Source organism: Terrapene carolina, unplaced genomic scaffold (genome assembly GCF_002925995.2).
Source record: "Terrapene carolina triunguis isolate 2854851 unplaced genomic scaffold, T_m_triunguis-2.0 Scaffold68, whole genome shotgun sequence".
NCBI classification, from domain to species: Eukaryota; Metazoa; Chordata; order Testudines; family Emydidae; genus Terrapene; species Terrapene triunguis.
The window spans coordinates 4158471-4172498 of record NW_020664419.1 but is presented as its reverse complement, the minus strand read 5'-3'; the positions used below and the strand labels follow the sequence as shown (position 1 = coordinate 4172498).

General features: G+C 53.7%; 1 protein-coding gene across 1 annotated transcript in view; it reads right to left on the bottom strand.

Annotated features, from left to right (window-relative positions):
* Positions 1–14028, bottom strand: part of PLXNA4 (plexin A4) — a 568109-nt gene that overhangs the window by 55100 nt on the left and 498981 nt on the right. The window contains exons 19-20 of the mRNA XM_026648894.2: positions 13506–13652; positions 439–598 (exon numbers count right to left, since the gene is read on the bottom strand). Of these exons, the coding sequence (XP_026504679.1) occupies positions 439–598; positions 13506–13652 (307 nt within the window). The remainder of the gene's footprint in view (positions 1–438; positions 599–13505; positions 13653–14028) is intronic.

Genomic DNA, 14028 nt, shown 5'->3' with positions numbered 1-14028 from the left:
ACCCTGACAGAAGGACTAGCAAGAAATCTCAGCAAGAGGAGCCTAACTGAGATCACCGTCACTCCTGGGGGTTTTCCAGCAGGATGGGGCAACTGGGCCCTAGGGTTCTCAGCCCTGCCGCGTCCCTTTCCGGTCATTGGCCACCTGGGCTCCTCTGCGCAGGAGCAGGAACAGAGGCTGCTCTTCCCTTTGGGGCTGTTCTTGAGGCAGGAGGAGCAGAGGTGTATGGTCTGGAGGGCAGGGAGAGTCTAGTGTCTCCAGTTATTGAGCCCGCTGGCCCTCCTCTCATTTCTGCTGCTCTGCTCTGAACACGCCCCAGTGAGTCCCCTTCTGTCTGGTGAGGTGGTGGCTCAGAACTGAACACAAGGTCCCAGCTGGGTTTGAATTACAGCCCTCCCTGTCCCCCCTCACCCCGTGATGGGCCACGTGCTCACATACCCAGGTCCATGTCAGCAGCTTTGGGCCTGTGGGAGCACGGCACATTCTTGAAGATGGCGTCAAGAATCTTCTCCTTGACCTGCGTGATGGTGTCGCAGTTGAGGATCTTCACGGGAATCTCTGGGCTGTTCACGTTGTCGGGGTTCACGCAGCTCAGGACCTGAAGGAGGGAGACAGGGGGGCAGTGAGAAGAGCCACACCCTTGGGGAAGACATGGGACCCCCTCCTCGCTACTCCTTCCCAGACAGCTCAGAGCTAGCCACTGGGTCCTACAGCATGGAGGGCTCCAGGGCAAACCTTCCGGTGACTCTAGCCAGGGATGGTACAAGAATAAGGCTCAACACCTGTATGGCTCATTAACCAGGACCTGGTCATTCTCCTCCCTCACAGGAGATCCAGGGATCTGGTTCCAAACAAGGTGTCTATATCGGTCAATCCACGACAGGGCTGCCTACACTCCCTTACACCGGGGTCCTTTAGCATCACGCAGGGTCTGCTCTTGCTCCCACTGAAGCTAATGGCAAATGTCTTTAATGGAAGCAGGGTTTGGCCCTTAGCTAGGTACTCTGGAGTCCCAGAAGCTGCCTGCTCAGTATCTTACAAGCAGCAAGATGCAGAGGGATGTCTGCTCTCCTCGTGTCTCTCTTCAACCCCTTCCCCGCTACGTGGGGACCTCTCCCAATGGGTTGGAGTCACAATACCCAGTGAGCTCATCACAGTGGCAGCCCTTATATTGAATTTCCTTGAGCCTCACCCTGGTTTCTCTTCTGTGATTGCCATCCAGGAGCCCATTACTGCCAGCCCTGCATTTGCCATCAGGATACTTGTCCCATTAGGAACGGGACAGTGGCCAACCAATCAACTCATTGCACACAAGCCACCGACAACGTGCTCACAGCTTTCGATCAGTGTTGACCCTGGGCTAGATCTGAACTGGTGACCTAGTCCTCCGAGTCCTCCACAGCCCCCTCGAGAGCTTCACAGTTCAATCCACGCCTCCTTGGTTTGACTGTCCAGGTAGCCTGGTCCTGAATCCCTGAACTCCTAGTTTGTTTTCTGTCCAAACTCTTCTGCAAAATGAGGGGACAGGCACTGGAATGGGTTCCCTAGGGAGGTGGTGGAATCTCCTTCCTTAGAGGTTTTTAAGGTCAGGCTTGACAAAGCCCTGGCTGGGATGATTTAGTTGGGATTGGTCCGGCTTTGAGCAGGGGGTTGGACTAGATGACCTCCTGAGGTCCCTTCCAACCCTGATATTCTAAATAGCCTCTGCATCAGGTGAATTCCATTACTTGGAAATACAAGAATTCTTGAATAATTACATCTTGCTCTGGCACTTGGCACAAGAAACGTTACCCAACTAAAGAGGCCTCTGGTTCCTCGGAGGACAACAGCATCTGCTTCCCAGCCTCTGTGCAACAGCTAAATGCAAAGCAGATGGGGCCAGGTGGGGGAGGGGATGTCTTAAAGTCACACACAGAATATAATGGAAATTTGGCCACTAACTCACAGACATTTATAAGTTCAGCATTCTGTTTTTTTCCTCGGTGAGGGAGAGTGAAGTGTATAAACTTTTATAAACGTAAGGCACCTTTATATTTTGGAGGGTAGTTAAATTGAGCTGTTGGTTGCATGTGATTGTTTAAGTTTCCATGGCCCTTTTACAAGAGCAGGGGTGTTAATCTTGGTGTCCTGGCCAAATTATTTTGACTGTAAATTCCCCTGTAGTGTTCCATAGCTCCAGGATTCACTAGATACGGGATTCTTCTTCACTTCCTGTCCTAATCTACTGAGCAGTGCTGCACTGTGTTATTAAAGGAATGTCACGTTCCACCCCAGAGGGGGCTGCTTTTCAGTGGTGGGTGAAGCGGTCACTGTACGTTGTTTGCATAGGGCTTTGGGATCTTCTGAATGAAAGGTGCAATATACATGTAAGATATTAATACGATTATAATACTGTTATTTATGTGTCACTCCAAGAGTGGAGGAAAAGCATAAATTCAGCTAATAAACAAGCCGATAATACAATAACAAGTAAGATTTCTATAGCATCTTTCACCTCAAAGGATCTCACAGATGTTTACAAAGAGCACCACTAAAATGAAGCCATCGCTGGGGGTGATCAACTTGCCCCATCACGCTGCACAACTCTAGGGACGGGACATTTTGATCAAGGACACCCGGGCAAAGCTCAGCTCTTGTGAAAAATCCATGGAGAGGAGTTCTTGCTAAGGTGTTTCCCCTACAAAGTGAACGGCACAGGGCTCCTTTGATCGACAGTGGACGCACGATGGATTGAGCTGACCCTGACGAGAATGGACCCTGTCAATTTCATCCCTAGCAAGGACGAAAGCAGTCCTGATGGCGCATGCTGGTTATTTACCATCCTGCCGCCATGGCAAGATCTCACAGGAGAGTGAGAGTGCACGGCTGTATGTCCGTATCTCGGGTTTGCCAGCAGCAAGCTCCCTTTAATTTTACAGCAGCCACACTGATGTCCAAACTCAAGGTGGCCACCTGGCTTCACATTCCACAATGGAAACAAAACAGCCTTTTGCTGACTCAATCCAAAGGTGCAATTAGATCTAGGCACCTGACCAGCTCGGGCTTTTCAGGATAAGGCAGGGAGGCTCCTTCTTTCTCTACCACAGCATCACAGAATCATAGAATATCAGGGTTGGAAGGGACCTCAGGAGGTCATCTAGTCCAACCCCCTGCTCAAAGCAGGACCAATCCCCAACTAAATCATCCCAGCCAGGGCTTTGTCAAGCCTGATCTTAAAAACCTCTAAGGAAGGAGATTCCACCACCTCCCTAGGTAACCCATTCCAATGCTTCACCACCCTCCTAGTGAAAAAGTTTTTCCTAATATCCAACCTAAACCTGCCCTACTGCAACTTGAGACCATTACTCCTTGTTCTGTCATCTGGTCCCACTGAGAACAGTCTAGATCAGAGGTTCTCAAACTGTGGTCCGTGGACCACCAGTGGTCCGCGAGCTCCATTCAGGTGGTCCGCGGATAGTTCCGTCTAAGGTGCATGCCTGGGCAGCCGCACACGAGAGAATGAAGGGCCACCCACCTAATTAGTGCAGCCACGCAGGCATGGCTCCACTAATTAGGTGCCTGGACCCTGGAGAAGACGCACATGTAAGGTGAGGTGGTGGCCTTGGGGGCAATAGGGGGTAGGTGGGAGGGGGCAGTGGGGTGAGAAGAGGGGGTGGGAGGAATTTAGGATGTGCAGGGCTGCGGTGGCCAGAGAAAGAGGCGACTTTCCCCAGCTCCAGAGCTGCAGCTGCCAGGGAGAGACCCCCCTCCTTCCCAGCTCCAGCTCGGGGGCTGCCACGGCAGGGGAGAGAGGGCACATCCATCACATTCGAGAGGTAAGATTACTGATATTAAAATATGAGTTGTGTGCTTTTATTTGTAGAACAAAAAACATTTTTTTTATATAGCGCTTTTATCCAAAGTGCTTTACAATAGTTAGCTAACAGTACAAACAACATTTGGAAAGATCATTAAGTGGTCCACTGAGACCCTCAGCAATTTTCAAATGGTCCGAGGAAAAAAAAGTTTGAGAACCACTGGTAGATCCATCCTATGCTGGAACCCCCTTTCAGGTAGTTGAAAGCAGCTATCAAATCCTCCCTCATTCATCACCTAGAACTGACCCTTGGAGGAAGCAGCCAGCCCTTTTTACCTGCTGGTTGGGCCCTGATTGGCTTCTGGTAGCTCCCAGCCCTTCTAGCTGCTGGAGGACCAATTCTCACTGGTTCCACCTGCAGATGATCCTGGGTGGGCTTTCCTTAGGCCATTCTTGGAGGTCTAAATTTGTTTCTTTGAGTGGGGTGTGCCACAGCACGGGACAACAAATGCCTCGTACAGCCCAACACAGTCCATTCTAGTGAAAAGGTCCTCAGGGTGGGGATGGGAATCGTTGTTCTCCCTTTAACTGTGAATGGGGTTGGAAGGGATTAGATACACAGGTACTCTCATAATGGAACAGAGCAGTGACTGTCCAGTCCCTGATGGTGACTAATGCCACCTGTTTTGGAGGAAGATGTCAGCTCCCAATAATGCCCATTGTGTGATGCTGTATCAGCACTCGGATAGTACCTGTGATGTGTGCCCTGGGGAGATGTCAAGCGGTTTTAACTTTGTTGCCTTTGAATGTCATGGGGCGTCCTCTCCTTGTGGGATTAGAAAAAAACTCCCTCTGGACCAGTCATTCTATGATATGCCTTGATCACATCACCTCTCGCATTTTTCTTTCCCAGACCACTCATGCTGGAGGGACGAGGGGAGAACACGACTTCATTTGGAGGTAACTCTTCAGAGAGCGGGGCAGGGGCTCCCAAATGCTCTGCTTTGGAAATGTAACCCATCTCTGCAGGAAATCCAAACCAAACGCAGAGAGGGAACCATGACACCTGTCACCTCCCTGTACTTGCAAAGGCCAGAACCATAGTTTCTCTGGGCTGCAGGCTGTGTAGCCTCTGTTCCCATCTCTTTCCCATTATACTGCACTGCAGATAGCTGGATTCTCGCAGCCCCCCAGCTGTACAAATCTGAGCTCTCCCTGCCTCTCAGGCAGTGTCCAGTTTTCAATGCAGTTCTATACACCTCCCCCCAGGCAGTGCAATTTAAACACCGTCCCCTGGTGTGCGTCTCAGTGGAGGTCAGGCCTCTTTAGTCAGGTTTTTTATGTAACACATTTATTACTTGCCCCAAACAATCCCTTTTCAAGGCCCCAAAACTCAGAGAGACAAGCCCTGGGGCTCGGAGCTAACTCTAGACAATGAACTTCCTCCATGCATTGCAACTGTGGGGTGAACCGTCCACTCCCTAGTGGGAAAGCTGGAGATGCCCCAATGAGTCTCTGAGCATCCCCCATAACCAAATTCACGGTCATGAAAAACACGTCACAGACCGTGAAATCTGGTCTTCCCCCGTTAAATCTGTTTTTTTGTGCACTTTTACCCTATACTATATAGATTTCACGGGGGAGACCAGCGTTTCTCAAACTGGGGGTCCCGACCCAAAGGGCGGTCATGAGGGGGTCACAAGGTTACTGTAGGGGGGTTGTGGTATTGCCACTCTTACTTCTGCACTGCATTCAGAGCTGGGCGGCTGGAGAGCGGCGACTGCTCGCCAGGCACCCAGCTCTGAAGTCAACGCCCCACCACCAGCAGCGCAGAAGTGAGGGTGGCAATACCATACCATGCCACTCTTACTTCTGTGCTGCTGCCTTCAGAGCTGGGTGGCTGGAGAGTGACGGCTGCTGGTGAAGGGCCCAGCTCTACAGGCAGCACAGAATTAGTGGTGGCAATACCACGACCCCCCCTACAATAACCTTGCGATCCCCCAGAGCCCCTTTTGGGTCGGGACCCCCCCAGTTACAAAACTGTGACATTTCAGATTTAAATATCTGAAATCATGAAATTTATGACTTTTAAAATGTATGACCACGAAATTGACCAAAATGGACCATGAATTTGGTGGATCCCTATCCATAACGCCCTGGGCTGGTGGACATCCCCTTTGCCCCTTTCATGTAGGCTGTGGGATCCAACGGGGGTTTCTCCAGGATCCCCCTGATCCCCCAGTATACAAATGGCCAGATTCATTCCCACTCAGCAAACCGAATCCCATGCACTCCTGGAGGGATTCTGTCTGGGGAGGGCAGCTTTAAACTCCAGCGGGGTTGCCACAGGACCCCTCTGGTGGACGCTGACCAGTAGATGAGCATTCCCTGCCTGGCCTGGTTCCACCCCTTTCAGGACTGGCTCCACCCATGTATTGGGTTGCATGGGGCAGCTCCAGTGCCCATGGAAAGTGCCTGGGGACTTTCCATTGCAGCCTGTGGGTGACGCGGACCCCAGGACAGTGAGTCCAGTGAAAGGCACAGACACATTCCTTAGAGCCGGGAGGGGGAGGTTCCTGGTGGCTTGCACTGCTTGGTTGTGCTTTCCAGCTGGCTAGTTTTGTCTGGGCTGTGCGCTTCACGGAGACTTTGATACTCGCACTAATGCACGAGCAGCCAGCAGCCAGCCATTCACAACCTGTCCTCGAGCCCCGCAGAGAACCGCCAGACAGCTCCTGAGACAAGACATTTCTGCCCCCCCTTGTCACCTGTCCTGCTTTACCCAGGCCTCTCCTGTGAGGTCACTGGAAGAACTGAAGGAAGGCTTTGTGGGTATGTAATCCCACACTGTGACAGGTGAAGACTCTGCTGAGTGGCAGCATAGTCTAATGGACAGAGCACAGGACCAGGAGTGTGGAGACCTGGGTTCTAACCCCAGCTCTGCCATTGAGCTGCTGGGTGACCTTGGGCATATCATCTCTTTGTGCCTCTGTTTCCCTTCCTGTCCCTTATCTGCTTGCATCGCAAGCTCTTCAGGCACACGCTGATCCCATACGGGGTGTATATATAGCACCCTGATCTCGGGGCTTCTAGGTAAATAATCCCAGTTTGGGGATGTTTACACTGCAGTCACGCCTGGACCCATCTGTGCTGTGACATGGAGACAACTGCACCCAGAGGCTTGAGGACAGCAGTGGGAGAGTGCTAACTTCCTCTCCTGCTCTTAGCCTTCGGTTAGGTGGGGGCTGGAAGGAGGCATTCAGTGGCAGTACTTGGCAGAAATCAATCCAGGAGGTAATCCCCAAAGTGGAGAGACACAGGAGAGTCCTTTCATGGCTCATTAGTGGCTTCTTTCCCTCCGATGGGCCTTAACCCAGGGCTGCTTGGAGCATTTTTCTCCCAACAGGGTATGGTGTCAACTGATGTTAACTGATTAGGCTATTAGTACTAGAGCCGTCGCAGTGCGCAGGGACCACACAGCGTGCGCACGTCACTCAGAGACGGACCTGCGCTCGACATTTATCGGACACCCCGCCACACACACTAATTATAAAATTCTCTTGACAGCTTCAAAGGGACTTTGGGGCCTTTGCTCCTCTGCCTTATTTGTGTCAATTTGTGTTATTTGTGGCGAGACAGGAGATGGGTCATCGTTCATTCCCAGCAGAGGAAGGCAGGGAGGTGGTTGCAGGGTGAGGGGCTTCATATCTAGTGTCTTACTCTGCTAGGGTTACCATATTTTAATAAAACAAAAAGAGGACACTCCACGGGGCCCCGGCCCCGCCCCAACTCTGCCCCTTCCCCGCCCCGCCCCAACTCCGCCCCTTCCCCAAAGTCCCCGCCCCAACTCCGTCCCCTCCCCTGAACGCTCCTCCCCCTGCTCCTCCCCCTCCCCTGCTTCCTGCGAATCAAATGTTCGCCGGAAGCCTGAAACATGCAGGCGGCAGGTAAGCTGGGGCTGGGGCGGTGGCGGGGGGGAGGGCGTGAGGAGGCGCGGCCCAGTCCGGCCCCCCCGGCCAAGCGGCTCCCTCCGACAGCCGGCCCCAGCCAAGAGGCTCTGGCCCCGGCATCTCCGGCTCGGCCCGGCTCGGCTCAGGCCCTGGGGCGCCGGCCCCGGTTCCGGCCAAGCACGCCAGCCCCGGCCGAGCGGCTCCGGCCCGCCCCGGCCCGGCGGCTCCGGCCCCGTCCCTAGTGACTCCAGCTCGGCTCGGGCCCTGGGGCACCGGCACCGGCTCCGGCCCTGGCCCCGGCTGAGCGGCGCCAGCCGGTGGCCGAGCACCCCCAGCCCCAGTCCCAGCGACTCCGGCCCAGCTCGGTTCGGGCCCCGGTTCTGGCGCCGGCCAGCGGCTGAGCACCGCCGGCCCCAGCGGTTCCGGCCCCAAGCCCCATGACCCCTCCCTATTTTCCTGGACATGTCCGGCTTTTTGGAATTTCCTCCCGGACGGGGATTTGAGGACCAAAAAGCCGGACATGTCCGGGAAAATCCAGACATATGGTAACCCTAACTCTGCACAGAGCCGCTGAGCGCCCGCAACTCCCAGTGAAGGCAATGAGCACTCAGCACCTTGCAGACTGGGACCTTAACAGCTTTAAGATACGGAACAATCTAGGTGAGCTTTATAAAAGGCTTGTAGACCAGGCAGAGGTTCACTCCCATGTGATTAAGGCACATAGCACCAGGTGGTGCTATTAGAGACAGCACTCGCAGGTCTATTTATCTGACTGTATAGGAATTAGAGTTTGGAGAAATGCTCATTGTCGACTGTGATGCAACTTTTTTTCGAACGAGCATCTGACCGGTAAAAATCTGTTCTCCCTTCATCTCTCTCTGACTGATGATTCCTTATGTACCCGCTGCCTCCAGGGGGTACTCACACCAGTAGACAGAACATTACACAATGCCTAGACATTGCCTTCCTCTACAACAGGGATTTCAAACACGCGGCCCGCAGGGCTCTTGTGTGTGACCCGCCAAGTTCCCCGTGCCCCCCCTCCCCCGCCTACCCGTGGGATTGCCTCCTGACGCTGCGAGCCCCGCGCTGCTCTCTGAAGCAGCCGGCAGCACGCCCCTTTGGGCCGGGGAGGGAGGGGGAAGGAGGCAGAGGGCTCCGGCATTGCCTCCTTCCAGGCACCGCCCCCGCAGCTCCCATTGGCTGGGAACAGGGAACCACGGCCAATGGGAGCTTCGTGGGAGGTACCTGGAGGAGCGGCAAGAGCAGCACATGCACGGAACCCTGAGCCCCTCTCGCTCCCCCAGGGGCTGCAGGGACACGGTTCCAGCTGCTTCCTGGAACGAGCAGCGCGGAGCCGGGGACCAAGGCAGGCAGGGAGCCTGCCCTGGCCCCAGTGAGCGCCGCTGCCACCCCGGAGCCGCTCTAGGTAAGCGGCACCAGGCTGGAGCTCACACCCTGAACCCCTCCTGCACCCCCAACTCCCTGCCCTGAGCCCCCCGCCACATCCCACACCCCAACTCCCTGCCCTGAGCCCCCCACCACATCCCACACCCCAACTCCCTGCCCTAAGCCCCCCGCCACATCCCACACCCCAACTCCCTGCCCTGAGCTCCCTGCCACATCCCGCACCCCTCCTGCATCCCCAACTCCCTGCCCTGAGCCCCCTGGCCCTGCCGCATCCCGCACCCCTCCTGCACTCCCTGCCCTGAGCCACCTGCTGCACCCTGCACCCCGACCCCCTGCCGCACCCCTCTTGTACCCCACACACCAACTCCCTGCCCTCAGCCCCCGCGGCACCCTTTCTGCACCCCCTGGGGGCAGCGTTGGGGTGGGGACTTCAGGGAAGGGATTGGAATGGGGCAGGGAAGGGGTGGGAAGAGGTGGGGCAGGGGTGCGGCCTAATTGGAAGGGGTGGAGTGGGGGCGGGGCCAGAGGCAGCGGGGGGCGTGTGTCAGTGATGCGGCCCTCGGGCCAATGCACTAGTCCTCATGCGGCCCTCGGGGTCATCTGAGTTTGAGACCCCTGCTCTACAGCATGTGGGTGCAGGTCACTTGCTGGGATTATCTGGGTGTTTCTCACTTAATCACTTCCCTGTCATTGCAGGGACCTCAGGCACCTGGTGCATCTTGGTCCCTCTTATTCTCTGCCTGTGGCACATCATAGTTTAGTCTCCTGTGGGCTGTAATACTTTGGTCTCATTTCGGTTGTTGGGGATGGTGTTGGTGGCCTGTCATGCACAAGAGGTTAAACTACATGATCTGGTGGGTCCTTCTGGCCTTGAACTCTAGGACTCTGTGACATCACTTTCTAGATAGACCGGCAGGACTTTGCTGCCAGGGATGGGCAGTCTGGTTTGGAGTGGAACCAGCCCCAAGCGGTGTAACCGAGTCAGCAAGGCACATGCGTGAGGTTCAGAAATTCCTGACGGCAATACTGACTCCCTAAGTTGCTTCACTTCTCCTGATTCTGTTTTCAGTAATCATTTAAATAAATATATGAATAATAAAACACTGTATATAAAAAACCTCATCCTTCCCAAACCCTAGACTGGCACCTCATGGCCAATTGCTACAAACAGCCGTTTCCAAGAGTCATGTACCAGGGACCCTGGGCGTGTTGGGTGGATTAAGATCGTGTAGCCACACGCCAAACCCCGTGATTGTTATCCAGATGCAGTGCAAAACTCTTCAGCGGGGACCAGCTGACTTAGAGAGGGGAGGGATCGGGATTTGCTTCAATGGCAATTCTATCACGCTAACAGAAATCTAAAGCAGTTCTTCCTTTGTTTCATTTTTTAAAACAACTCCAACACAACATCTATTTATGGGGAAAAAACAACCCAGTTGAAACAAGAGAGAGACCAAACGGAGGGAAAGCCTCATTCGTATTCTGCTTCTTTTTAATCTCCATCGCCGGAGCTGATCTCTGGAAATCGGCTAAGATTCCTATCGGGATATATTTGCCTGCTCTTGAGATGTAAGAGGGAAAGCTGATTAACATCAAACAACACACAAGTGAATGGAAGAGAGCTTTGTTCAGGCTGATGCATAATTACTACCGCGTCTCACTGGCTGCTTTATATCCACCAGCCTTAAAGGATTGGAGGGATTTCCTTGGTGAAAAGGATTGCTCTGTCTCTCTAGGTCTATATTTTTCTCTCCCTTGCCGTGTTTCTCCAAGTGAGATCTGGACCCCATGACGCTAGGTGTGGACGAGCACGTACTGAGACAGTCCGTGCCGTAACAGCTTACAATCTAAACAGGCAAGACAGACAAAGAGCAGGGAAACGGAAGAATTGTTATTTTATACACGTTCAATGGAGGCACAGACAGATTAAGGGACTGGGCCATGGCCACACATGGAGTTGGGGCCTGACCCTGCGCTCTCCTGAGTCCCTGTCCAAGTCCTGGATCACAAGAACATCCTTCCCCTTATCTCACACCCCTCACCTCATTAGCAAAGCAATTAATCTCTCTCTCTTTCCTATTCCCTCGCCCTCTCTTTCCCCCAGCCCCTTTTCTCTGAACATCAAAGGGTAGCTTGAGGAGTCTGGGGTGGGGTTCCCCTGGCATTCCCACTTCACTTGGGAGGCACACACAGGGAAATATCAAGTGGAAGTAGGGAGGTGGTATTAACTTTGTATACAGCACTAGAGACAACATTATTGGAGTCCTGGTTTTGGTTCCCACACTTCAAAAAGGGTGAAGACCAATTGGAAAAGGTTCAGAAAAGAGCTACCAATTTGAGGTCTGGAAAACTGGAAAACCTGCTTTCTAGTGGAGAGACATAAGAAGTTGAGTCTACTTAGTTTATCCAAGAGAAGGTCAAGGGGGGAACTTAGTCCTGGTCTGCAAGTACCTACACAGGGAAGAGGTTTCTGATAGTTGACAGCTCTTTAGTCTAACAGAAAAAGGCAGAACAAGATCCAAGGGGTGGAAGTTGAAGCTAGACAAATTCAGGCTACAAATAGGCACAATTTTTTTAACAGAGTATAATTAGCCATTGAAACAACTTACCCAGGGACATTCTCCATCAGTTGAAGTCTTTACATCAAGACTGGAAAAAAGAGATACTCTGACTCATGTCATGGGCTTGATGCAGGAACTGTGGCTCGGATTTTCCCTGGCCTGTGTTTTGGAGGCAGTCAGGTTGGATGAGGCCTTACAGGCTATGAATTTTAGACTGATGTGGGGGAGTTCTGTAGTTTGCTGGGAGGGAAAAGTCTGGCTTTCCTTTTGAGACGCTATGATAGATCTTTACGCTGAGTTTCTGCCATGCAAACGTTGGTGCTAAACGCCTCAGCAGAGTAAATGGGAAGTGACTTTTCATGTGGAATACCTTTAAGACTGGATGTGAAGGATGCTCCTGGGAGGAAGGGGTCACAATACTGAGATGCTGTGTGAACCGGCTCTACCACAGGATGGCTTTTGTAGAAGCTAGGGATGGAAAAGACCTGCTAGCTCATCCAGTCTACCTCAACACTGGCCAACGCAGGGTCATTCTCTCTGCTTTCTCCAGCCTAAAGCAATGCGGCTTGTCCCACGTTCCTTGGGAGACTGTTCCACAGGTGAATAGGTCCTCCAGTCAGTAAGTTATACTTGCTATGCAGCCTCAGTATTCCCCACTCCATTTCATCCTGTTTATCCTAGTTAGGAGCTGATATACAATAGTCACTGTTAAAGCCAACACTTGGCCGCAGTTAACAGGACTGTGAAGCTACTGCAGTATTACACTCAGAATAGGAAATCAACTGCAGTAAGGGATATAAACCCTCATGCTTCAGGCCATAACCCAATCACTCTCAGGGGTCAGGAAGAAACTCTCCCTTGGGGTAGGTAAATCCATAACTACCTTCTGTAGGGTTTTTGGTACATTCCTCTTAAGCAACTTGTACGGGCCTGGAGGCCTGTGGTCAGAGGTCAGAGCAGTGGAGGTGGAGGGTAGGGAAGGAAGCCAGTGGAAGCTCAGAGGGAGGGGTGAAAGGCCCCCCAGAGGTTTGAGATGCCAGGGCAGTGCTGCAGTGGGTTCAGAGGCACGTAGGAAGCTGTGAACCTGGCTGTGGGGGATGGAGGGATATAGGCCTGCTCCCCGGAGTGACAGAGTAATCCCCCCTCAGCCATTTGCTGCTCGTGAACAATCTCTCCCCATCTCTCCCCAACCCCAGCGTACACAGCCACGGTGGAACACAAAAAGCATATCGCGAGCTCCGTTTGCAAGCTCATTCCGCCGTGCTGTGAGCACGGGCCGCCCCGCCGCGATCTCTTTGCAGGAACCCGAGCATTGCGGTTTGGGGCTGGCGGTTAGTGTAACCTCGGCCTTTGTGGAGTTGGTGCCCAAAGAACGCGCCCATCGGACTAGCAGCAGATGCAGAGTTCCACTGGGGCTTAGTCAGCGTACGTCATGCAGAACCAGCATCAGCGCAGCCGCTCACCCTGGTCTGGAGCTCAGATCTCACGCCCTCACTCGGCACCACAAATGCCCCCTCCGCCCCATGGTCTGTCCCTTTATTCTCTTCACACACACACGGCCCTGTATGAGTCCCAGCCAGGCCCACACACGACCTGCCAGCTCTCCCTGCACACCATGCCGCCCAAACCCTGCCTGAGGAGATGTTGGTCCAGCAAGGCTGTGTCCTTCTGGCAGCATAAATGGCAATTGTCCAACGCAGCAGCAGCCCGGCCACTGACCCTTCCGGAAGACACTTTCCCCAGCAGATCCCAGGGGCGCCTGCAGGCTCCGCTGCTCTGAGCACTCACCAGTGTCTTGTAGTCAATCTGCTGCCGGATGAGCTTGTCCTCGCTCAGCGAATAGCGGGCTTCCCCGGTGATGGAGTCAATGGGGCCCTTTTCCATCTGCTGTTTGATGGCGCAGAAGAGGGAGAACAGCGGCTCGCCAGCGCATTCCTGCACGGAGACACGAGGGAGGGAAACCGGGTAAAGTCCGATGCCGCAGATCATCAGTTCCTACCTGCCAGCTTCCCAGCACAAGCCCAGCCCTAAAGGGGGAACCGTCTCCTGCCGGGCTTTGGTACTGCACTGCTGGCACTTGGCCCAGGGTCACTCTAATCCCCACCCTCTCTGCTCCAGACAACTCTCCTCTTCTCTCCTTCCATTCCATTTCCCGTCCTCTCACCCCTTCCCCACTCATCCCCCCACTCTCCTCCGACTGCTCCTCTCTCCCCGGCACTTCCATCCATCCCCTTTGTCTTCCAATCTCATAACGCTCCTCCCTTCCCCTTCACGCCCTCCGCTCCCCTCCCTCTCCTCTCCTCTCCTCCCC